The sequence below is a fragment of the Ursus maritimus genome, unplaced genomic scaffold, assembly GCF_017311325.1.
Source record: "Ursus maritimus isolate PB19 unplaced genomic scaffold, ASM1731132v1 scaffold_12, whole genome shotgun sequence".
Lineage (NCBI taxonomy): Eukaryota > Metazoa > Chordata > Mammalia > Carnivora > Ursidae > Ursus > Ursus maritimus.
Window position 1 is genome coordinate 28,577,650 of NW_024423564.1, and position 25,811 is coordinate 28,603,460.

The 25,811-nt window shown below is 42.4% G+C and overlaps 1 protein-coding gene across 4 annotated transcripts in view; it reads left to right on the top strand.

Annotated features, from left to right (window-relative positions):
* TGFBR3 (transforming growth factor beta receptor 3) overlaps positions 1–25,811 on the top strand; it is a 220,594-nt gene that overhangs the window by 142,262 nt on the left and 52,521 nt on the right. For all 4 annotated transcript variants that reach the window (XM_040627043.1, XM_040627044.1, XM_040627041.1 and 1 more), the window contains exons 5-13: positions 1,529–1,712; positions 6,045–6,213; positions 8,172–8,319; positions 13,914–14,103; positions 15,747–16,081; positions 16,483–16,635; positions 18,842–18,982; positions 19,157–19,315; positions 24,282–24,581. In XM_040627043.1, coding sequence (XP_040482977.1) covers positions 1,529–1,712; positions 6,045–6,213; positions 8,172–8,319; positions 13,914–14,103; positions 15,747–16,081; positions 16,483–16,635; positions 18,842–18,982; positions 19,157–19,315; positions 24,282–24,581 — 1,779 coding nt within the window. The remainder of the gene's footprint in view (positions 1–1,528; positions 1,713–6,044; positions 6,214–8,171; positions 8,320–13,913; positions 14,104–15,746; positions 16,082–16,482; positions 16,636–18,841; positions 18,983–19,156; positions 19,316–24,281; positions 24,582–25,811) is intronic.

The window sequence follows — 25,811 nt, forward strand, 5'->3', positions numbered from 1 at the left end:
GATCATGACCTGAGCCGAAATCAAGAGTCAGACACAACCACCTGAGCCACCCAGGAGCCCCTCCTCACGTAAGCATTTTATCATCTGACCTCATCTCAAGAAGGGTGAATACAGTATAGTAAGATATTTTTAAGAAGACAGACCACATTCATATAACTTTTATTGATGACATAGTGTTTTAATTGCTCTATTTTATTACTAATTATTGTTAATCTCTTACTGTGCATCATTTATAAATTAAACTTTATTATAGGTATGTATGTGTAGGAAAAAACATGGTATACATAGGGTTCAGTATTGTCTTTGGTTTCAGGCATCCACTGGCGGTCTTGGAAGGTATGCCCCACAGATAAGGGGAGACTACTGTACATACATATAATTGAATAGAAAATATTAAGGCCAGCACAATAGTTAGGATAAGTACTATTTTTTGTATGTACAGTAAGCTTGAAAACACTGCTGTAAGCAGTAGAACCATAAGCAAAATCCCTGCTCTCTACCTGCTTTTATCTGGTTATTTATAATCCCTTTAGAAACTATTTTGCTTTTTGTTAATGGTAAGTCGTTAATGTGAAATTAAATACATTTATGTTGTGTGACTTGGGAATTTATGAACCTTTTTGCTGACAATTTGAGGTTTCACTCTGACATTAATAAAATCAGTTATTTTTGCAAATGCTAGCCAATACAGATGACATGCATATTTTCACCAACTAAATTTGATTACAGTGCAGCAACAAGATGATAATTTTCCTCCTTTGTATGTGTTAATTATATATACCATGATGTGCTAGGTCAGCGATTGTCTAAATACATCGAGCAAGAATATGGTATTTGCATAAATCATCCTGAAAGTTTTGTTAGAATCAGTCTAACAGCCTCTTGACTTCATTACCTGTGGGTATTTGGGGTCTTACAAAATAAACCGTAACATACATGCATCTCACTTGTAGGAAGCAGCATATTGTGGTAGAAGACTGGCAGTCTCCAGTCATTGTTTTTATCTCCATGTTCAGGAGCACATAAACCAAAGGGGGATTCTTGCTATGTGTCTGTGGTGGTGACTGTCGGTAGATGCTGTGGTCTTGGAAGACCTAGAAGTCAAGTTTACTCGCTAACAGGACCTTGGATTGCTTGTCCTGATCTTGAAGCCCACTACAAGCCCATGACAGCACTCACCAAGGCTTTCCACTTGATTTGAAACCCATTACTTGAAGTAACTTCAGTTTTAGATATCAGAAAAAACAGCAGTGACAATTCACAGTGCACTCTGCTGTCTCTCATCACAGAGTTCTTTAAAAATTCTTAGGGACATCCTGCGTCATAGGTAGCTTTCTTGTTTCCTGGGAGAAGTAGCCTTGGGACTGTTTCTTGAATCAGCTGCTGAAAAAAGATGACCTGCCTGTGTAACAAAGAGAAGGGGTTGGATTGACAAATACGCATTGGTTGATAAGTGCTTTCTCTCAGCTCCCAGTGACCGCACCACATTAAATGTGTATGTTCCTCTATCCTATTCTGTTTCCTCTAGGTGTCTCAGGGTTCCACAGTCCAGTTTTCATCAAGAAACTTCTCCTTGTCAGCAGAAACAGAAGAAAGGAACTTCCCCCATGGAAACGAACATCTGTTAAATTGGGCTCGAAAGGAATACGGAGCAGTCACTTCATTCACTGAACTCAGGATAGCAAGAAACATTTATATTAAAGTGGGAGAAGGTAAATTTTATGTGGTTCCAATTAATGACTAATTTATGACAGTCAGTTGTTTTCTTTTCAGAGACCAGGTGGGCAAGGAATCATAGAATTACAGAATGTTGGAGCTGTCAGGGACCCGGGAGATCACTGGGCCTGCACCCCTCATGCTCCCTCCTTCCCTTTTTCCTTCTGAGGAAACAGGCCTGGTAACAGCCAAGCAGGAAATGGGGAGTAGCATCGTTGAGAGAGGAGGGGGTTGTGGTGTAGGGTTTAGAAGACATCCATGTACGGAAGTCAGAGTGAGTGAGGGGTGAGGATCTGAGGAGATCGCTAATGGAAGGAAGGAGGGGTTGCCAGAATGAGTCAAGAGTTAGGGCGTCCTCTTACCTAGTAATCCGCAAACATTGGAAGCCAATATTAGTTTATGGTCTTGAAACATTGGTTAGATTTGGGGGAATAGCTGAGGAAAAGTGTTTGAATATATTTTTAATACTCATGCCAGTTACAAGGACAAAATTATTGGAGAAAGGAACTGTGTGGCCTTGATAAGAGATGGTCCATTTTAATTTCCTTGCCTTGCAAAGGGATATAAATATCTGGTCACTCAGCTTGAAGGCCCATTTTTAAAAATAACTTCTTTCATCATTATTTTTAGTTGAGTATATTTGGAGCCCCCCTAAGTTACTAGAAATAACAACTCTTGTGAATGAGTTCTTGTTATAGTCAGGTGGTTGTGTGAAAACTGCATGTCACGTCTTCAGCGTCCGTCTGCTTTCTGTTGAACCTACAGCACTTTTCTCCTCTTTTGCAGCAGCGGGACAGCATGGCGTAGGTTATTGAATGCTTGTCCCCGGCCTGCCCTTGTACCTGGGCTGTGTGACAGATGCAAGGAGAGGCGGACACTGATGTTGGAGTGTGTGCTGTGTCTTTCCCATGGGCCCCGCTTAACCTCGCCAGTAATCCTGGGAGGAAACCATTATTCCCACCATTTTACAGAGGGGTTAGTGGTGGGTGAAGCTAGCTTGCTCAAATCCACATTATTAGGAAGGGGCGAAGCCAGAATTCAAAGCCAGGTTTCCTGGCTAATGCTCGTTTCTTGATGCCGTATATTAAGTCGTAGCCAAGTAAGCACGACCCCAAAATGCAAGGAGGCACCTCGCAGAGTAGAAAGAAGAGTTTTAGATGAGTATTGGATTCAAAAAGTTGAAGTTTGTTACTGGACTCTGAGGGTGGTCAGGTAGCTTATAATAGAAGTCAAGTCCCATTGGAACAAAATGAAAAACCTCTTTTAACAAAGGTTCTAAGCCCTACCAGTGGTCTGCATTTCTGAAGCAGAACTCTAATAGCATGAAAGAATGCTGATTACCCACCTTTTGCCCCCCAGAATTTGTTAGAATAAGGAAATGTATTACAGTAACATTTAGAATGTCGACCTGTTCTCTTGACAGTGCACGAACTTTTATGTGCAGCCGTTGCCTGCCTTGAGAGTGAGGGGTTTAGTGACATCCCCAGAACCACACGCTGAGTCAGGAACTGAAATGACCTGGTGTCCAGTCCAGTAAAAAGTGGTGACTCCTTGGTAACACCTTTGGAGCCCCTGAAACTTTATTCCAGCTACCAGTTGGGTATGAGTCACTGGTAGACAGCATGGAGAAGAGCACTTGGGGGAAGGTTGGTGGACCGCAAAATGATGTCTATCACCATGGATCAGGCTCCACTGAGTGGGACTTATCGGCCAGCTTCCCAGAACCTGACTTGTCTCTACCTGGCTTGAGTCCAGGGATCCCAGGCCATGAGCCACCTCTTACTGTATCCCCAGTGGCTCTCAAATGTGGTTCCCACCCCAGCAGCATCCTCATCACCTGGGAACTTGTTAGAAATACCAGTTCTTAGGCCCGTCCAAGACCAACTGAATTGAAAACTCTAGGGGTGGGGTCTAGCCATCTGTGTTTTAACAAGCCTTCCTGGGATTTGGATATGTGCTAACATTTGAGAACTACTGCTCTAACTCGTATACCTTGAGTGGAGGAATTGAGGAGTTCGGTTCTTATCCCAACAGGTCTCATTAACTGTGAGACTTCAAGCAACCTCTGATTTGCCACTTAAGTCTCAGTTTCCACAGCAAGAAAATGAAGAGTTTGCATTACCCCCCATGTTCCCAGAGTATATCATTCTAGGTAGCAAAGTCATTTGTCAATCCTTTCCTAAAATACAAATAAGCATGTGACTTTTTCCCCCCAAAACTTGCCAGGTTTCTACCCGGGGATTCCCCTTTGTGGTTTCCTTTCTACTTGGCAGTTGGTGTAAGTTTTGATGCCAGGCGTGCGGAAGGTCATTTGGGGGAAAAAGAACTCACACACACACATGTATACACAACAGAAAGTGATCAACTTATTCAACTTAGTGACAATGGCATCTGGGACTTGAGCCCTTAATAACAGCAACTTTTAAACAAACCTTTCCTCGTGGCTTAGGAGGGTCACAGTGTGGGTGAGTTTTTTATTTGTCTCAAATCTCACATCATCGTTTGTCAATTCAGGAAGCCTATACCATGTGCCTGCTGCACGCCAGGTGCAAACCAGGCACACCTGTGAACTAGATGGATCTACAGGCCAGAGTTCCAGACTGGCTTGTCCCTGACCCATACACACCCCCTCTGATTCTTGACTGCATTTCAGTCTTGCCACCCCAGTATCATTTTCCGTCCTGTGATGTGGGGGAGGCTTCCGCAGGGCTGCAGCTGCGCGGTGTGCATTCCTCATCTGTTCATCTGGCAAAAACCTTAGCAGATGTGGGAGGGGAGGCCGCTCCAGCCGCTGGAGTCTGTGGAGCCCTGGTCTCTTCTCTCCGAGGGGGTCTGAGAGAAGAATGCAGGGTGAAGAGCCTGCGCGCTGGGGCCTCACGAGCTCCTCTGGTCCCCTCTGGTCTAGGCCTGGTGCTGAGGGCGCCATGGTGCACGGAGCCAGGATGCCTCCGTGTGTGCGGTGGACTTAGGCACAAGGGAGGGTGACGCAGGCTTGGTGGGGGTTGGGAGCAGGGCAGTATCAACCCAATCTGGGACTTCGTGGGCCGATCCCTCTCTCCTGAGTGAAACTAGCATGTGAATTTGAACCCTAGTATCCTTTCCGTTAAATGAAAAGAGGCAGAAGTTTGTTTCATTAAAGTGCCATGGCTCTGATTAATTACCCCTTCTGAAAAAAAGTTTGCTACACCTAGAACTTCCTTGACACTGGTCCCAGCTGTCACACTGCCAGCAGTTTCAAGTTCTGTTTAAACATTTAAACCGCTGGCTGGAAATCCCATCAGGCACAGTGCTGTGGAAACGGCATGTGCCGTTGCGGGAGTATCTTCAGACCCTCGGTACTTGTATCGCTTTCCCTGGTGGAGGTGAGGAGCAGCCCTCAGCACAATGAGATGGTGTTTGTGAAAGCACCTTGTAAACTGTATGGTGTTGTCAAAGCATTAGCCATCTGTGTCACAGTTGTGAGAAAGAGTGAAAATCTGCCCTCGTTTCCCCAAACTGCTTCCTTCAGTCTTTAGATCTGTAGTGTTGTGATGAATAAATGTGAGGGGATGACTAATTCTACATAGCAGGCCAGAGAATTAATTAGGTGGTTGATTGTTAATTGAAATAGCAAATATCTAAGGAGGACATACCTGGGGCATAGGATGGATCATTGATTTCAGTAGTGAGTATGCGGACTGTGAAATAGCTATTGGATTTTTAGGTACTTGGTGGCCAGAAGACAACACAGGTCTGCAACTCGGTAAGGGAGTCATGATCTAGGTGCAGGTTGAAGCCCTGGGAGTGATGGAGATCATCTGGGAAGAATACAAGACGAAATGGGGATTGAGGAAGAAACGGAGTTCTGAGCCTTGGTTTTGTATCAGAATCAACTATGGAGCTTTTCAAAAAGAAAGCTTCCTCGGCAGCCCCCGCCCCCACCCCAGAGATTCTAAGTCAGAATCTCTGGGATGGGGTCCCAAATAGGTAGATTCTGGTGTGCACCGAAGATTGGGGATTGCTGGTGTTTAAAGAATGGGTAGAGGAGGAGGAACCAGGGAAAGGGACAAGAGATAGGTCAGAGGAAGCAGATGAGGACAAAGTAGCCTCAACAGAGAATAGGAAAGATTTAGACTCAGAGACCACTAGAGTAGGTCACTAGGAGGTCCCTGGCGACCGTATTGGAGGCATTTCAGGGCCGTGGCTGAGGAGTTCTAAGGCACTTGCTGCAACTTGTGGTTCCCTGTGTCCTGTACCTGCTCAGGGTCACTGTCACCTTCTTCCCTTTGATTCTGGTGACCCCATAGCTCCGTGGTTTGACGTATCGTTCTGTGCTGCTTTGCTTTCAGATCAAGTGTTCCCTCCCACGTGCAACATAGGGAAGAATTTTCTCTCGCTCAATTACCTTGCCGAGTACCTTCAGCCCAAAGCAGCAGAGGGTTGTGTGATATCCAGCCAGCCCCAGGATAAGGAAGTACACATCATTGAGTTAATTACCCCCAACTCTAACCCCTACAGGTAAGTGAGTGTGTGTGTGTGTGTGCGTGTGTGTGTGTGCGCACGCGCGCAACTGAGAAGAGATGAAAGGGGCGCCTGGGGGGTGCAGTCAGTTAACCATCCAACTCCTGGTTTCGGCTCAGGTCACGGTCTCCTGGTCATGAAACGGAGCCCCATGTAGGGTTCTGTGCTCAGTGCAGGTGTGCTTGAGATTCCCTCCCTCTTCCCTCCCCCCGCTTGCACACTGTCACACTCTCTTCTCTCTCAAATAAATAAATAAATAAATAAGATCTTAGAGAGAGAGATGAAAAGATCTTTGCTGACTTGAGGCAGAGAGAGGTACAACCCTACCCGTGTAGGAGGCTTAATGCTTTGGCTGAGGTGAATCAACAGAAGTTTTGAGAAAGGGAGTGAAGGCACCTATGGTACATTTTATTTTCTGCATCTGTCTCTAGATCCCCTATATTCTAGATGAGTTGCTGAAGCCTCTTCTGAACTTCCAGACCTAATTGTAGGACTAAATCACTCTTGCTGCATCATTATCTCCTTTGACTGAGATTATCCCTGATAAAAAAAAAATGATAAAATATACCTTATTAACATAATTATAATTTTAATAAATTGTGTTTTTAATAAAATTCTGTTTCTAACGTCCTTAGAGCATATTTGCACATATACTTTAAAGCTGTGTGTGTGTGTGTGTGTGTGTGTATGTATATGTGTGTGGAGATGTGGCCCTTCATGGTGACACACCAGAGAACGATTAGATACAACCTGCCTCTCGCTTGTGTTCTTTTTCTCCTTCTTCCACCCTCAACTTCTTGCCCCAGGACTAAAAATTTAACTCTCCCTGTCAAGAATGATTAGGGAATTAAAAAGAGAATAAAAGAGGAAAAGTGGCTCCTTCTCCCACTTTAGCCTGCATTCCTGTGGACTAGTGACTTAAAATGTAAATTTAAATTGTAGAGGGATTTCAAAGTTAAAATTCTAATCAAATTTTGCTTTCAAAAGTGAATAAACTACACATCAGTTTTGGGAAGATTCCATTCTGTCCCACATGAAGAATTTTGTGGAAGATTTAAAAGAGAATGGGAATAGAAGCAATCTGGCAAATGTACTTACATATTAAGCCTCAGGCTTCATTTGAGTATATCATTCATCATATGCTTTACAAGTGTGTAAAACCAAATGGAAAGAAAGACTTTCCTTTAAATTCAGGATGACAGAAATGTTATTGTTTGGTTAAAAAAAAATTTTCTTTTATATTGAATTCTTAGAAGTTTGGGTTGTGTTCATCAATTTTCCAGTAATCATTTGGTTGACCATCTGTTTTCTTTATTTTAATAACTGTATATCCAGAAGTTTGGGAAAGTCAGTGGAGATATGATTCTGTAGCAAATGTTAATGGCTTAAGCAAACTTTATATATAAAGTAAGATTCTCCACCCTTTTGCCTCTTATTTTATCTGAAGTGTCCTAGTTATTTTTATGTTGTTTTTGTTTGTTTGTTTGGTTGGTTTTTACTACCAGGCCTCCCTCCTCCCTGCCACCTTCTACTTACCTAACTGGCACTTAAATTTCCGGTTTTGAAGGAATTTGAGCATATAGCAAATTGAAAAGTTACACATTGAAGGTGTTGAAGGTTGAAAAGCAACAATTCTGCTTTAAGCAAACTCCTGTGGTTGCCCAAGTCCATTTCAAACAGTGGATGTGTTAAGTAACCATCTTTTTTTTTTTTCCTAAAGAAGGAGAAAAATTTCAGTGTCCAGTTATCAGCAGGCATATTTGTCTATTGTTATGTAAAACCATTTTGTTTTGTGTGCACTAACAATCTGTTTTGCACATGTCATTTGCCTGGGATCAACTCCAGCTTTTTAATCAACTGGCCAGACACTGGAAACATGAAGACTTGGAAGAGAGGAGATAGTTGCAACTTTCTGGCATTGGGGTCCTAACTTTGCCTTTGTTTTCCACACACAGTGCTTTCCAGGTGGATATAATAATTGACATAAGACCTTCTCGAGAGGACCTTGAGGTGGTCAAAAATCTCATCCTGATCTTGAAGTGCAAAAAGTCTGTCAACTGGGTGATCAAGTCTTTTGATGTTAAAGGAAACCTGAAAGTTGTTGTAAGTTGGTTGAGCATGTCTCTGTTTGGATGCGTGGCAGCAATTTAAGCTGTGCTTATGTGTGTGATTTTTGTGAAGTTTCTGCTTCTCTGAGCTCTCTCTGTTATTTTTCGCTTTATAAAATAGGCTGCTCCTTGGTTTCTCCTGACAAGGGCAGACAGTGTGGTGGTTAAAAGTGTGGCCTCTGGGGTCAAGATCGAGATTTGAGTCCAGACTGCCATTTACAAACTGTGACCTTGGGCAAGTCCCTTAACCTCTCTGGACCCTGTTGCCTCATTTGTGAAATTCCTGAAGTGTGTGAGTGTAGTTTCCAGTCAGAGTAAGTAAAATAACGAACACAATGGAGCCTTTCATAGTTGACAGTCCTGTAAGGGCCTCAGTGTCATGGTACTGAATATCAGCTCTTACTTTGGGGTTAGGTATTTAGGGAAGGTGTGGAAAATTGGGCTGACCTCAGCTCATACTGTTGACTTTTCTTTTTGAGATAATTACATGCTATTGGCGTATCTTTTTGCTCCCTTCTAACTTCTGAGAGAGAAATACTGATAAAAGAATCACAGTAACGGAAAAATGACACAGGAGAAGTACCCCCAGCCTAATCCCTAAACATTATTTTCATGAAGGAAACATAACTTCAGAAGTTTATTTGGTTGGCATGATAGGCAAACACCAACTAGTTTCCTGAAAAGTTGAATGTTGAAATTTAGTAAAATAAATATTTTTTAATATTTATTTATTTATTTATTTATTTGAGAGAGAGAGCGGAAGAATGGGGGAGGTCAGAAGGAGAGGGAGAGAGACTCTCAAGCGGCCTCCATGCTGAGTGTGGAGCCTGACACAGGACTCGATCCCACAACCTCAAGATCATGACCTGAGCTGAAACCAAGAGGTGGATGCTTAACCGACTGCACCACCCCGGCACCCCAAAATAAATCTTTTTCAAATATGTTTAAGGTGATAACTGTTTGACAGAATATTGCACAAATTACATTGAATGTTAAAGAAAAACCCCTCAGGGGCGCCTGGGTGGCTCAGTCGTTAAGTGTCTGCCTTCGGCTCAGGGCATGATCCCGGCATTCTGGGATCGAGCCCCGTATCAGGCTCCTCCGTGGGGAGCCTGCTTCTTCCTCTCCCACTCCCCCTGCTTGTGTTCCCTCTCTAGGTGGCTGTCTCTCTCTGTCGAATAAATAAATAAAAATCTTAAAAAAAAAAAAACCCCTCCCCCTCTTCAGTTTTAAGAGTATAATTACCTTAGCATCTTTTTTGTAGAATTAAATTTTTGTGCATTGTCTTTTTAAAAAAATTATGTCCGATTCCTTTTTCGGTGCCTGCATCGTATCAATTGGAGAGGATTTTATGTTTTCAGTATTTGGTGGGGAGGGATGCCTTTGGTTTTGGTGGTGTTTGTTCGTGACACCGTTAGTGGGATACAGCAGTGAACAAAGCCAGTGGTCCCCTAAGTACCGTGATGCATGAGCACTCACCAGAGGCAGCAGGCAAAGCCACGAGCATACACATGTTAATTTTAAAGTAATCGTTTCTGGTTCCTGTGGGTTGTCTTTTTTTTTTTTTTTTAACATTGAGAGGATCCAAATAAACCATGGTGTGTAAGGGTGATCCATTAATTTGGTGTTGAAAACAAAGCCCAGCCGTGATTTTCTGAAGTCAGAGCTGTTTTGATTGCTTTCCCTGGCATGGCATGAGGGGTGTTGGTGACCTGGGGTGTCTACAGCATTTGCTGCCTGGCACACCAACCAAATGTTTTTAATTTCAGAATAACAAAAACAGGAAAGGGAATCATGCTTTGAAAGGCAAAAACATACGGTACATTTTAATTCCCTGCTGGAGTTGTGTAAATGTTCTTTCGGGCCTGACCCTTCAGTGGCTCTTTCTGTACCTGAGCATGTGTTCCTGGAGTTCACTGCGACTGTCTTCACTTTTCATATGAGTAAGAAAGGCTAGAAAATGAGGTGGCTCGTCCCAGTGCAAGATCTGTTTATATTCCCCTCTTTGGCTGTACTCCTGTTCCAGGCCAATTTTGGACAATGCATGACAACATTACTAAACAATTAGGTAATGTTGCATGATGTTCTTTTTTATTCTCCCAATCAGTTTCATGCTTTGTGATTTCCTAACTGCCAGTCTCAGATGTGAATTCTGCCTGTGCCGTGAGGGGAACATACGTGCTACTAAAAGAGCATACTTCGTGCTTGGAAAGGGGAAAGGGTTTATAGTGGCCTTGTTCCTAGTATTTTCTTCACAGACAGCCTGGTAGAGTGGAAAGAACATGGCTTTGGTGCCTTACAGGGCTGAAATCAAATCCCATTTCTTTTTTTTTTTTTTAAGATTTTATTTTTATTTATTTGACAGAGAGACAGCCAGCTAGAGAGGGAACACAAGCAGGGGGAGTGGGAGAGGAAGACGCAGGCTCCCAGCGGAGCAAGGAGCCTGATGCGGGCCCGATCCCAGGACCCCTGGGATCATGCCCTGAGCCGAAGGCAGACGCTTAACGACCGAGCCACCCAGGCGCCCCTCAAATCCCATTTCTTTTTTTTTTTTGTTTTAAGATTTTATTTATTTATTTGACAGAGATAGAGACAGCCAGCGAGAGAGGGAACACAAGCAGGGGGAGTGGGAGAGGAAGAAGCAGGCTCACAGCAGAAGAGCCTGATGTGGGGCTCGATCCCAGATCGCCAGGATCACACCCTGAGCCGAAGGCAGACGCTTAACCGCTGTGCCACCCAGGCGCCCCTCAAATCCCATTTCTGATCGTCATTCCTCTTAGTTGATATTGGGGAACCCAACTAAATTCAGAGTCTATAGCCTTACCCGTGAAACAGGTATGATGATAGGACTCACCTTGAGAGTTCTTGTGAGGTATGGCAGAGTTCATTCATTCATTCACTCATTTACTCAATCAACAAACATTTGTCAGGTGCCTATTGGGTATTTCATCTAAAGCACTTGCCACACTGTGCACATGGTGGGTTCTCAGCCATACATGCTACTTCCATGCATCTCAGGTTTCCCCTCTCTAATCAGGGAATAGTAATGCCCATCTCCTTATATTTTAGAGGAGAATTAAATAACATATGTAAAGCTTCTGGCACAGTGCCTGCCATAAAAAGGAGTTTATCTTCCTTCCACAAGTAATTTTTCAAAAGTTTGTCTATAAGAGCAACTTCTCTAAACAAAGTGAAAAAGAGAATGTCTACTAAAAGAATTATGAGGAACTTGATGGCGTAAATGTAAAGAAGAATCCCATTAAACATGAATGGCACGTGTGTGCTTGTAGGGGGTGGGACATGGGGTTAGAATGCACCCTCCAAATGACAGAATGGTCCAAAGAGATGCAAAGAGCAGGGCCGTGGACAAGAATGAGAATACTAGAAGTGTCCACATTACCATGCCCAGCTCTGGCTCTTTCTTCAGGTCCCTTATGGTCCATGCATAATCACATTTTGGAAGAACCTCCAAAACATAAAAGAATAGATGGAGGAAGCTTCCTAGAAATTTTTTGTTACACTATTTCAAATGGCCTTAGCACTTCAAGGTTGATGATAGCCAGCTTGTTCTTAGAAAAGACCTGTTTTAGTCCCAGTGAGAATATGCATTACATCTCTGACCAACCTCTCACCCTCCACCATCAGTTCTGATGCAAGTGTGTGTTTGGCAGTGGAGGGGAAGTAAGGAGGGAGGTGCTTGGACTCTACCTAGCTCATCGTCCTTCACAAAGATGTGGCTGAAACATGGTGGTGGTATTTGGAGAGCCCCCTTGAACACTCCCAATTGAAGTAGCTACACTGAAGCCTTGGAAAAGCCTGGGGGCTCCCAGAAATACAGGGTGAGGATTCGCTCATTGCTGGGAAGGAGCCAACTTGCCAAGCCTTGTTGTTTAACAAATGTGTAGATAGATTTCTAGTCTTGTAAGTCCCGAGGTGTAATCAGTATGAGTTGTACTGACAGCTCCTAGATTTAATGTGGAAAGGTGTAAACAAATCATTCCCTATTGGTACAAAAAAGACAGGTGGCAGTTGTGATGATAGTGTTCTGGAAATACAGTATTTTCTCAGCTGTCCAACAACATGAAAGACTAGGGCAGATGAGGCCAGGCGTCCTATGTAGGCCAGCGTTGCAACTCCAGCCAATCAAAACGACATGTTGCTTTGAAAGGCTAGAAGCTGCGCCTAAGGAACGACGTTTTAAGAACTAATTGGATCCTTCTTTACCTCATTTTAGTTTAATTTTTTTTAACCCTTCCTTCCCCTAAGGTGTTTTCTCTGAATCAAAGTAAGAGCTAGAATATTCTAAACCTGTGAAACAGAGGTTTTCCACAAATGGCTGCGAAATGTGGTTAAAGCTCTGTCTGGTTGCTTTGCATGCGTGATTGTGACTGGCCAGTCTCTGGCAGTTCCAGATAAGCACTCTGGGTAACAGAAAAATACACTGGGGAAGATGCTTTGAGCTTTGAATTGAAAATGTGTCCTCAGCCAATATCCCACAACCAAAGAGGCCAAGAGAACTTAGAGCCTGTGAATCTTCTATGGTTTTACAGTGGGAAAGGATTAATATTTAGTCATGTTAGGGGCAAACAGAATGGGAAACAAATGGGGAATTTAGGGAAAAATGCTGCATGTATGCAGGAGAAAATAATTGGGCATGGAAATTAAAGTGATCTTTATACGGCATGGAAATGGTCTAATCTGCATGCTGGAAGGGCTTTCCAGCCTTGTTGGAGCAGTTGTTGAAAATGTGGTGCCTTCGCTTTGGTATCTCCTTGCAGCGTTCAGCTCCCTCACTATCTGACAAGATCACTGCCCTGGGAGCCAGGTGATGTGGAAATGCACCCATCCATGTCTTGGTTACTCAGTCCTTTCTTGGAAGGATTTTTATCATTCCCTTTTAATTTTGTGACTAATTACCAAGTGAAAGTCAGCTTGTGTTGCTGGATAAAATATTGGTTCTTAGAGGGACAGTAACCCAAATTAAACATATTTAAAACATAAAATCTAAGCATATTCAGTTAATAAAATTGACAAATACAATGACAGGATCACTAAATTGATCATAAATTATAACTGAAATATCCACACTGGCTGTTTCACCATATGGAATTTAATAGTCTACAAAGATGAGCTTGTCTCCACAGGGAGGTAACTAGGTTGTGCCTTCTTTCATTTAAATCTAGGGTACAGGAGATAGAAGCATGGACATATTTTTGGCAGTGTAACATGCCCATCTGTATACTTTATACATCATTTTAAGTAAAGATAAGGGAAAGTTTGGTATGTATGTGTATATAATTTAAACATTAACTCTAGTAACATACTAGGTGTACTTCGTATATGGCTACTTAGTGATCATGGGGTTATTTTTATCAATATAAGCAACTCAGTGCTATGATCAAACAGCATGAATAGATTTCCCGTAAACTGCTATTAAAGATTTTCACGTCAGTATCCTTAGCCCAAGGAAAATAGGGATCAAAAGAATAAATACTTCCTTCATCTACAATGTAGAATCTGATATTTAATTCTTATTTAAGGCACTATTTAGTTTTAGACTCATGAGTGAAATTTTGCTGTTATCTTCAGGCTCCTAACAGTATAGGCTTTGGGAAAGAGAGTGAAAGATCCATGATAATGACCAAATCAATAAGAGATGACATTCCTTCAACCCAAGAGAATCTGGTCAAGTGGGCTTTGGACAATGGCTATAGTCCAGTAACATCATATACAGTGGCTCCGGTGGCTAATAGATTTCATCTTCGGCTTGAAAACAGTGGTAAGTAAAAATATCCACCAGTTGAGGCTTTCCAATGAGAAACTCTCTTTTCAACTTATATGGTGCTGCTGTTCTGTTGTAAATTTTGATGATTCGTTTGACTACATTTTACTATAAAGCTTAAGGTTATCTAGAATTGTGATAGATTGTTTTGAGGAAATAATCTTTGGTACAGATTTTTCAATAACAGAGTTGATTGCATGTTGAAGAACTGTCGTTGTAGATGACATAATTCACTGTGATTACATGAAGAACAAATTAGCCTGGATTCTTCTCTCGGAAGTGCCTGCTAATCACTTATAGCCAAGGTACAGCTGCTCCTGCCACAGGGGAGAAGTCCTAGGTCAGGCTGTATCTTGCAGGACAGTAGTCACCAGGCACTTTCTCACTCTCACCCAGAGGGAACACAGGAGTTCTTACCCAGTTGGATATGGAGCAGAAAGTGGAATAGTAACAGGTTCTTGAGGTTTTTCCAGAGCCTTATAGCTAGCGAGATTCAAATCCCAAGTTTTCTGATCCCCAGACCTGTTCCTTACCCCAGTGGTACCGCTACCAAGGGTGAGTACTGGCCATTTATTCACCGTTTGAGGGGGAAGTTGCTTAACCTTTGAGCCTCAGGTTCCACCTCAGTAATATGGGAGAAAAATAGGCCCTACCTGCCTTGTGAAGGTTTCTGTCAACATACAAATTAAAAACCTTCCAAAGCTCTGATTTCTTTTGAATCCATAAGGCTGTGCCATCTTTTTCCAAAAGGTAGCATTGGAGGAGAGTTCATGTCCTCTGGTTATCTTCACTTCCGGCTCCCACTGAGGTGGTCTGACCTCAAGCATTGGCTTTGAGACTGGATATAGACAACACTGGGAAAATTTTTCTTCCCTAAATTGTTGAAAATAGGACAGAACACTGAGCATTAATTATATGGAAATACGTCTCTCCCTTTGAAGGAATAGGATGCCTAAGCAGCTTTTTCTTTTCAGGACTAGGTTCTCAAAGGCCAGGATGCCTAGAAAGCTGTTGGAATTTAGCAGGCAGAAAGGAGGTAGCGAATAATTTTAAAATGCCAATATTGTTTCAGGAAATCCTTAGAGAAATTATTCTAAAGAATCTCTAGATTCAAGGGAGGTATTTCAGTGGCACTTGATTTGTATCAATCAAACCATAGATTTGTATAGCTTGTCAAGCCTTAGAAGTTATCTAATCTAGTGGTTCTCAAACTTGGGTGTGCATTGGAACCATACAGAGAGCTTTAAACATATTAATGATTAGGTACCACTCCACAGAGAGTCTGATTTTTATTTGACCTGGGGTACAGCCTGGGTATAGGGAGTTTTTTTCAATTCCCCAAATGATTTTAATATGCAGCCAAAGTAGAGAACTACTGATCTAATCCAACCTCAATTTTAAAAATTAGAAAACCAAGACACAGAGAACTAAGCCTTTGGCCCAAAGCCACTCAGTCAGTTAGAAAGAACACCAGGACTAGGATTTAGGCTTCCAGATCCCCGTCTCCTTCACAAATTGCTTGTGAAGAGTAATTTTACACACGCCCGTTCTGTAATAGTTCTTGTTCTTCCTTCTAATGATGATGACTGTGGCCTGGCAACACACACTGATGATGGTTTGCCTTCTTCTGTCACCACCAGAGGAGATGAGAGATGAGGAAGTCCATACCATCCCTCCTGAGCTACGGATCTTGCTGGACCCTGTCGCCCTGCCTGCCCTGGAGAACCCAGCCATCCGAGGAGGGGGAAGCCGAAATGGAGGTTTCCCCTTTCCTTTCCCCGATATCTCCAGGAGAGGCCAGAAGAAAGGGGGAGAAGAAGGGATCCCCCGGCCAAAGGACCCTGTCATCCCCAGCATACGACTGTTTCCTGATCTGGGAGAGCCCGAGGAGGTGCAAGGGAACGTGGAGGTTGCCCTGTCAGTCAAATGTGACAACGAGAAGATGATCGTAGCTGTAGAAAAAGATTCTTTTCAGGTCAGTATAATTTCTTAGAGAAGAGAAAGCCACCTCCTTTCCCATCTTGCCCCAGTGTGTGTGAGTTATTTCCTTCTCGCTCTTTCACTTTTGAGCTCTGGGGACTTGATACTGTTTTCTCAGTTGGATGGACTCACTTCCCCTTGGCTGTGATTCTCACTCGGGTCCTGTTGTTCTCAGTTGAGGGGGGTTCCAGATCTTCTTGTGTCAATATTTTGGTTTTGAATTTCCAAGGCCAACAAACACAATCCTTGGTAGGTTGGGAGGAGGTAAATGGGGAGGGGAAATGCAGGCCTCCAGCAACCAATACTATATGGGAGGACTGGGCAACACGTGCTCCCTGTGTGCTGCAGATCTGCCTGTGGGCCCCCCCTTTACATCTTTGGTGGTGGTTGTTTCAGGCCAACAGCTACTCAGGGATGGAGCTCACTCTGTTGGATCCTACCTGCAAGGCCAAGATGAATGGCACCCACTTCATTTTGGAGTCTCCCCTGAATGGCTGTGGTACTCGGCACCGGCGGTCAGCCCCAGATGGTGTGGTTTACTATAACTCCGTGAGTGTTCTCCAAAACAAAGCTTGGCCCTTTGCCAGAGCCTTGCTGGGTGTTACCTTAAAATTAGCCTTAAAGTTTCTATGATCTTGAGCAGGGGCATGTACCCCAGGCTAAACAAAGCCAAGCGTCAGTTCTCAACAAGATGGCATGTACTTTGACCCTGAGTCTACACAACTGAGCTGACCAGCTCCGTGATCTCTGTGGCCTCATTTGCCTCTTGTCCAGAGGTGGGAGGACTTCTCCCTTCCTCATGAACCAAAGAACCAAGAGAAAACCGAAAAGCGCCCTCAAGAAATTAAGTCTCTCTCCACCTCTGAGAAAGATTGTAAATTGAAGCAAATCTCCTACTTTTGACGTTACCCAGAGGGAAATTGCGCAGACTCCCCCTGATGATAATCTGCTGCAATAGCTAACGTACACTTTTCAGAAACCATTCTTGTCAGCTCATTCATCTAAATCTTCTTTCTTCAGATTAAGCCTATTCTTGCAGAAATACACACTAGGCACTGAATATTAAAATAATTTGAAACATGGAGTTTCAAAAGCACTTCATCATGTTAATTTTGCCGTTCGGGTTATACTTTTAATGGTAAAAGTAAGGCTCAAAAATCCCCAAGTTCAGCTTTGGCATGGGACAGGGAGGGTGCGACTGTCCTTCATGTCTGTCCCGCTGCCCTTCGGTAGATGCACTTGACCCATCCAGAAGAAAGACTGGAGGTCAGGCGCTCTGTCAGTGTGGCTCACGTAGGCACTGGCTCTCTTATGGGCCCAATTTTATTACTCTTCAGACTTAGAGTGTTTGAGCTGGAAAGAGCCTTAAGATGATCTCATTCAGCTTCCTCACTTCACAGGTGAGGAAATTGAACTCCTGGGAGTTAAGAGACTTGTTTAGATTTGAAAAACTAGTTAATGGCAGAGCCAGGACTGAATCTAGCTTCCTGACCTCTCATCCACTAATTTTTCCCCTACACCAGGCTGGCCCAGCTAATCTCCCTTTGTTACTGGAATAATTTATTAACCTTTGACGTCTATGGTAAACACCTGCCAATTCTGACACTAATTTTCTTACATTATCCAATTTTTCCAGATATAAAGGATGGCATATATTACTGATATACTTGATTTTGGAATTTTAAATTTATGACTAAATTAATGCCAATTTAAAAAAAGTACCATTTGCCTCAGAAGAGAAGGGCATATTAAGCCCTTAAAATCCCTTTCCTCCTCTGTGTGTGTGTGTGTGTGTGTGTGTGTGTGTGTGATGATGATGATGGTGATGATACGGAGGGTGAGCAGTGTCCTAGGTACTTGGCTTCAATTCCATCAATACTTCCTTCTGCGGAACTTGTAAAGAATGGAGAGGTGGTTTTCCTACATTCTCTTCCCATGCTGTTCCCTACAGTGAATATTGTAGCTGTTCCAATTATAACTGTTTGTAGCAATTTCCTGACTTATGATATATTTTTGTTTTGCACCATATTAAAAAATCTAAGCCCATGAAACAAAACCAAACAAAAAATGTGACTATTCTCTAAATGCAAAAAAATTAGGATTTTATTTATGGAGTCATGGTCCTCAGGTGAATTTTTCATGTTACCTAGAGCTAACCTAGGAATAGTCATCTCAACTAACATTAAGATAGATTGTCATAGATAAAAACAAGATTCTTTCCTGCATCTGTACACCATCCGCAAAGATATGGGGGAGGAAATGAGGGAAAGATAGAGGAGTACAGAGAGAAGATGAGGGGACTGGCTCAATAGTAAACATTAGGTACTTTGTTTCCAACTCAAACTTTATACAAATCTTGATGGGCACAAATAAGAAAAGCTCTTTGCCTTATTCTGCTCTTAGTATTTCTTAGAATTTTTGATGTAAAGAGAAGCCCTCCTCCCCTACCGTGTAGACTGACTGACAACCCCATTCAGCCCTATTTCAGTGCCTAGTGTTTTCCCACTGTTTGAGACAAGTCTTATTTTTTCACGAGGAAAAATGCATATTTTAGTTCAAGTCTTAATTTGAACGTATGTTGGGTTTCTCTTTATTTTTAATCTCTTTGAAGGTAAAATCCTAAGAAGACTTGGAGTTTTTTTTTTTTTAAGTTGAGATTTTCAGTTTGCATCTGCATTATTACATGGGTGTTTATGTGACGTAGAATCAAATCATGTGTCTTAACGACATTGTCTGCGCTTTCTTTGCCTTTTAGATTGTGATACAGGTTCCATCGCCTGGAGATAGTAGTGGCTGGCCAGATGGTTATGAAGATTTAGAGTCAGGCGATAATGGATTTCCAGGAGATGCGGATGAAGGAGATACCTCCTTCTTCAGCCGACCTGAAATTGTGCTGGTACGTGTTTGTTTGCAGCACGTAGTTTGTGAGAATGTGGTCTTTTTGATTGGCTTTAGTTAGGAACGATGGAGGGGAAAATGGGTGTTAAAGACCAAAGCTTACCAAGTTCCAGGGTCTTCATTCTTCATTTGACTGTGATTTATCTCTGTTTGCTTTGTTTGCTTTCCCCAGTTTAATTGCAGCCTGAGGCAGGTGGGGAATCCCAGTAGCTTCCAGGACCTACCCAATGGAAACATCACTTTCAACATGGAGCTCTACAACACTGACCTCTTTCTTGTGCCGTCTCAGGGGGTCTTCTCCGTGGCAGAGAACGGACACATTTATGTTGAGGTATGAGACCTGGACATTAGCCTTGGGCTTTTAGGTTAGGGCGGAATTGTTGTAGCTCCTGGGGCAGAGCCAAGGCCCCTGCAGCAGAAGACCTCATCGTGTTCTTCCCCGCGGCCCTTGAGCAGCTCTGGGTGAGGGCTTGGCTCAGAAAATGCATCCAGGTTGATTTCTGACCAAAGTAAGACATTGTAGGATTTGCTATGTGGGGAGAGTGTTTTACAAGATGAATGCTTTTTAAAAATCGGTGCTGCAAATTCTAATAGAGCCCCATTCTTGCTTGTCCTTAGCATTTTTGGAAGAGGGGTTCAGTAGTTGCAGTGTCAGAGTTAACCAGGAATATTTCACACTACTTCACACAGTATCTTTTAAATTGAACACACTTCAGTGAAATGCTGCGTGCTGCCCTCTCTCATGAAGATTGAGGGGTTTTTTTTAGATCATTATCTAAATGTATCTATAAATGTATTAAACTGTTTCATATACATAACAGTAGTGATTATGCGTAGCATAAGTCTGTGGAATAACTATGAAGGTATTAGATAGTGGTAGTAATAATGAAATAATAACAGCTAACATTCGTTGCAGATTTATTTTGTGCCAAACTTGGTTATAATTATTGTAGTAATTTACTCTTCAAAGCAGTCTGATGAGACAAGACTAATTTATTTTTTTAAAGATTTTATGTATCTATTTGACAGAGAGAGAGAGCACAAGCAGTGGGGAGCAGGAGAGGGAGAAACAGGACTCAATATCAGGACCCTTGGGGTCATGACCCGAGCCGAAGGCAGATGCTTAACCAACTGAGCCAGGGACCCTGAGACCAAGACTATTGATGTACCCATTTTAGGGATGAGGAAATTGAGGCACAAACTTGTCTAAGATCACACAGTTAGTAACTAATGGAGTTAAGAGTAGGGTCCATACTCAGGTTGTCTGGCTTGAGAGTCCACAGTGTGACCCACTAGATGCTACCATGAGTTATCCTCAAAGTGCCATTTATTTTTTATTTTTTATTTATTTATTTATTTATTGTTAAGATTTTATTTATTTATTAATTTGACAGGGAGAGGACAGCCAGTGAGAGAGGGAACACAGCAGGAGGAATGGGAGAGGAAGAAGCAGGCTCCCAGCGGAGCAGGGAGCCTGATGCGGGGCTTGATCCCAGAACCCTGGGATCATGACCTGAGCCGAAGGCAGACGCTTAACGACTGAGCCACCCAGGCGCCCCTCAAAGTGCCATTTTTAAAGAGGAGAAAATGTGACCTCTTAGCAGTGCAAATATCCAGGTTCAGATTAGATTCTAGAAAAAAATGAATACCTTTATGGCCCCAGGACATCTGTTGGTCTTCTAGTTTTGTGGTTAAACTGCAAGCTGGTGTTCTACTTCACTGTGGGAGGAGTGAGAAGCTTACGGGGTCGAAATGGGATACTTACATATGTTGAAAGTGACTTCAGAGCACATATTTCTGTTTCAGAAAGATAAATAACTCTCACATTTGTTCAAATTCTGGGATAGAGCCCACTGGCTCTAGACATTTTCCTGGATCTCTCCTCTTTTTTGATTCCCTGTTTCGAGAGGTCTTCTCTTTCTTTGGGGGTATACCTTCTTTCTCCACTGGGGAAAATATACTGCTTTCTACATGCTGTTGCTAATTATAGATCTCTTCTTATCCAAGATAATTATTTCCTTCTTGCATTTCTGGCTGCACAATCCATATGGTGTGCATTTGGGCAGTGACGCTCTATCGTGCCCTGAATTTTCGGGGCCCTGCTTAACTGCAGTTTGTTCTGTTCCAAATGTGTACCTGGCTCTGCTAATTTATGGCTTTGCTGCTTAATGCTAATCACTGACCAGTCTTCCTCCTGTATCCTACCCTGGGTGTTTTGTTTTTTCTTTCCTGTCCACCCAGTGCAGCCCTACTTGAAATTTTTTTCCCCTTATTTTCACATTTGTATCTTTTCACTTATCATCTGTATTTTTCATAGATGAATTTAGTCAAAGACATTGTCAAATGATGAAAAAGAAATGGACTGAATCTTTTTGCTACCATTTTAAATATCAAGTGTATTGAGAATTTGAGGAGGGTGATGTATGTTTTAAACAGCTATATTTTAAAGTTGCTTAAAACCACCTAAAATAGAGAATCTGTAAATATTTTGCAAAATAAGGTAGCAGCCACACTTAGTCTTTGTTTCTATTTTGAGTCCAACGCTGGTAAGAAAATTTTTTTATTTAAAAAAATAAAACTCACTGAATCATTGGCTTGGTCTGAAGAACTATTTCCAGGTTTCTTCTCCCTGCCATCTTTATCACACCCCCAGAATCCTGTTCCTTATAGACCATATCCTTTCCTTCAATTCAAGACGTTATTGATTTTGCCACCTGGTCTTTGGTCATCTCTGGGTGATAGTTGGTCACATAATGACAGCTCTTCTCTTAGTTCATTTGTCTTGGGGCATTTAAAAGACCTGTTTGTAACCCCCCAAATTTAAATCTAGAATAGGACTACTAATTACAGCTGTACAGCTGGGAACAGTGTTGTTTGCATGTAATTGTGACTTTACAGATCCTCACAATAACAGTTTCTAGTAGGTATTGGTGCCCTTCTTTTGTATGGGAGGAAACTGAGGCTCAGAGTTCACAGGGCACGAGCCACGTGATTTCCTGGAGCTTGTCTGCCTCTGAGACCTGTAGTCCTTCTACAACTCATTTCCAGGCTATTTTATTTTTTTACAAGATTTATTTATTTATCTGCGTGGGGGAGGAGCAGAGGAAGAGGGAGGAGAATCCAAGCAGGCTCCACGCTCAGTGTAGAATCCGATGCAGGGTTCGATCTCACGACCCTGAGATCACGACCTGAACAAGAACCAAGAGTCAGCCACCTAACCGACTGTGCCCACCGCACCCCCCAGGCCATTTTAGAGTAAAAGACTTGCTGATAATGTCTTTCCCTCTAAGACAACTTTTTGGGATACCTTAGTGTTTCTACCATTACATACTTTCTTGGAGAGTTGAGAAAAGATTTGCATTTCTCCTTCTGTCTACATTTTTGGATTATGGGTTCTGAGTTCATGTTAAAGGGCACTTTTTAGTAACAGGATATATGTAAATTGCCATCTTCCCCAGATAAAATATCTTATTTTTCAGAAATATTGGCAAAATAATGATGTGTGACTATTTACAGACTCCCAAACACTACTTCCTAGAAAGATTTCTCACCAGGTGTTCTCCCAAGGCCACATCGTGGGTTTGGTTGAATCAACCCTGTTGCTACAGTGAAATAGTAAAGACAAAATGGGCTTGAGGTCGGAAGACCTGGGTTCAAGGCTTGGTTTTAACCAGTGCTTCTGGGGTAGGGTTTTGAACGTTTCGTCTATCCTGTATGTTCATTTTTTCCTCCATTTGTCAAACGGAGATGAAACTATTTATCTCACAAGATTGTTCAGAGGGATTGAGCTTTAAGGCACCACAAAGTGACATGATGACAATCATCTTCGCTGCTGAATGTCTTATATTTAACCACGGAGGGACCTTTCAAAATAGTGCTATGTCCTCAGAGCCCCATGCAATGTCAGGGGTTTCCCCTGGGTTCTCAGAATGGAAAGTGTGTTTATATCTCCACGCCTTTTGAAAGGATTCTGGGGCTATTGGCTTATGGTTAAGGACTAACTTTATTTCTAAAGTGTTTAAGTTTATTTTGATCCTAAGTTTAGTCAAGGAATGAGGCATGAGGGGAAAGGCAGTTCACGCAGCGATCCATGTGTCACCAAATGGAGAATCCACTCTGGTCTGGGGATTTTAGCTGAGTTCAGGATAGTTGAGGTTTGAATTCTGTTTATACTTGGCCAAACACCACTTCCTGTTTCTAAAGAAAAGAACCTTAACAAGGTTTGGACATAGCCCATACAAATGTTTTGTAAGAGGGAAGTATAATGAGTTGGAAACATTTCCAGATTAGATTTCCCTTAAAATACCCTTGGGCTTAAAGAGCGAAGGGAGAGTACTTGGCAAGGCCTGATTTGGACCTGTGAGCAGCTAGGACACTTTGCCAGGCTTGTGATCGCCACCAGATTGCACGGTCCCTGACACCAAACCCCGTAGGCCAGCTCTGCCGCTCGCTATGAAGCAGGACTTGAGATGAATCTGTGGCTTTTACTGCAGTGTTTGAGGCTCATTCTGACTTGCGGCAGTTTACAAGGTCAGGCCTCTCTGCGTAGGTTAAATAGATTCTGCCTCTGTACTTTATTTGTTAAGCAGTTTTGAAAAATAGCTCGCTTTACAGGTGGTACACTATTGAGACATGAGACAGTATTATGATGGTAGGGGCTTTGCCTGTTGATGTTTTGTTTATTTTGGAAAGTCCACTTTAGATGCATGCTATGCTTTTAATTTTTTTATTTATTTTTTTTATTTTAATGTTTTTTTATTATATTATATTAGTCACCATACAGTACATCCCTGGTTTCTGATGTAAAGTTCCATGATTCATTAATTGCGTATAACACCCAGTGCACCATGCAATACGTGCCCTCCTTACTACCCATCACCAGCCTTTCCCATTCCCCGACCCCCCTCCCCTCTGAAGCCCTCAGTTTGTTTCTCAGAGTCCATAGTCTCTCATGCTTCATTCCCCCTCCTGATTACCCCCCCTTTCTTTATCCCTTTATTTTTATCTCCCAGAGGACTTAATGGGAGGTTGAAGAGACTTACTCATCTTATATTGGAATCTTCCAGAGTGGCATTTGAACTAAATAATTCACTGTCATCATCCATACCCAGTTTAGATGGAAAACATCTTTTTTCAATGAGTATATATCACTTTTGTAATTAGAAGACTATACAAGTATGTTATGAAAATAAAGCAATGTCCCTCATCAGAAGCAACATGTTAATATGTTACCCTTGTGCCTAAAGTAAAAGTGAGATGCCAACTTAGTTCTGATCGATCTTTCTGTTCTCTTCTAGGTGTCTGTTACTAAGGCTGACCAAGAATTGGGATTTGCCATCCAAACGTGCTTTATCTCTCCATATTCAAACCCTGATAGGATGTCTGATTACACCATCATTGAAAACATTTGTCCTAAAGACGAATCTGTGAAATTTTACAGTCCCAAGAGGGTGCACTTTCCTATCCCACAAGCTGAGATGGACAAGAAGCGATTCAGCTTTGTGTTTAAGTCCATTTTCAACACCTCACTGCTCTTTCTACAATGTGAGCTCACATTGTGCACCAAGAAGGAAAAAGACCCCCCAGAGTTACCTAAGGTTAGCAGGCCTTCATCCATCTCTGTGTTATTTCGACATTTTTAGGTGAGGCAATGACCTACCGGAGAATTTTAATCACGAGTTATTGCAGGTTGAGGTTTTTGGTTTGGGAACTGCCCAGTTGAAGTAATAAAGTCTGTGTTAGCGGGAACCGTGAGTTGTATGGAGTTTTAGAGAATAAATCCTGACAGTATGACTTTTTTTTTCCGTGCATGCTACTTAGTGTAGTATCTTACAAATGATAAATCAAGACTGTTTTCCATTGAGGGAGAGGTCTGGCTTTATCTTTGCAATTCAGATAGTGTGCGGTGCCAAAAGGACAGAGAGCCGAAAGGACAAGTTCAGTGTGAGGATTAATTTTTCCAGGTCCCGCTGAGACTTGTATTGCAATTGTTTTTTGACCTTCTCTGTGTGAATTATAAGGTTGACTTGTCTCAGGAGGACTTCTAAGGGAAACTAACACATATTTTAATTTTTCTCAGCTTCGTATTGGTTTTTCATGTTTGCCTCATATCCCTCCCCATATTGAACCCAGTACATTCTGTTGCCACAACAGAAATCAGAACACTTTGACCTTGTTGCAATGGCTGGGGGGGGGGGGATATGCAAGGTTAATGACAATACCTCATTAGTTTGGCCTTGTGCAAGAAAGGTCTTCTGCCATAGTTTTGTTCTGCGATCTGCGATGATTATTTATAATTCCGTACGTGCATTTCTTATGTAATTATCTCACAGTGTCAGCTGACTTACAACACTTTTGTAGTCACCTGTCAGTGTCTGAAACTAATGATTGAGCAGTATCATTAAATGTATGTGTGGAATTCTCTCTTAATATAGGTCGTAAGACAGAGGTGCAGTGGGAGGAGGAAAAATTACGTTATTGGATAGAGTCCCGCCGGTCTGAATGCTTTACGCTGTCATATGCCCCTGAGCATCTGTCTCTCTGACAACACCAAAGACAATTTTATACGACATAAGAAAATGTAGCAAATCTGATCATAATCATTTGAGAGCATGAATGTATAAGATGATTCAGACTATGTTCTTTAGGTTGCTTTTGGAAGCATTGTAATGCCTTAGTCTTGTAGGCCTTCCCGTGGCCATTAGTGGCCTGTGGTAGCGAGTCATGGGGAAACGTAATGCTTGGCTGTGAGACACAGCTGCTCCCTGCAGCCAGAGGATGACTTTCAGGAGCTAGGGATCTAGGGGGGGGAGGCCTGGCAGTTACTA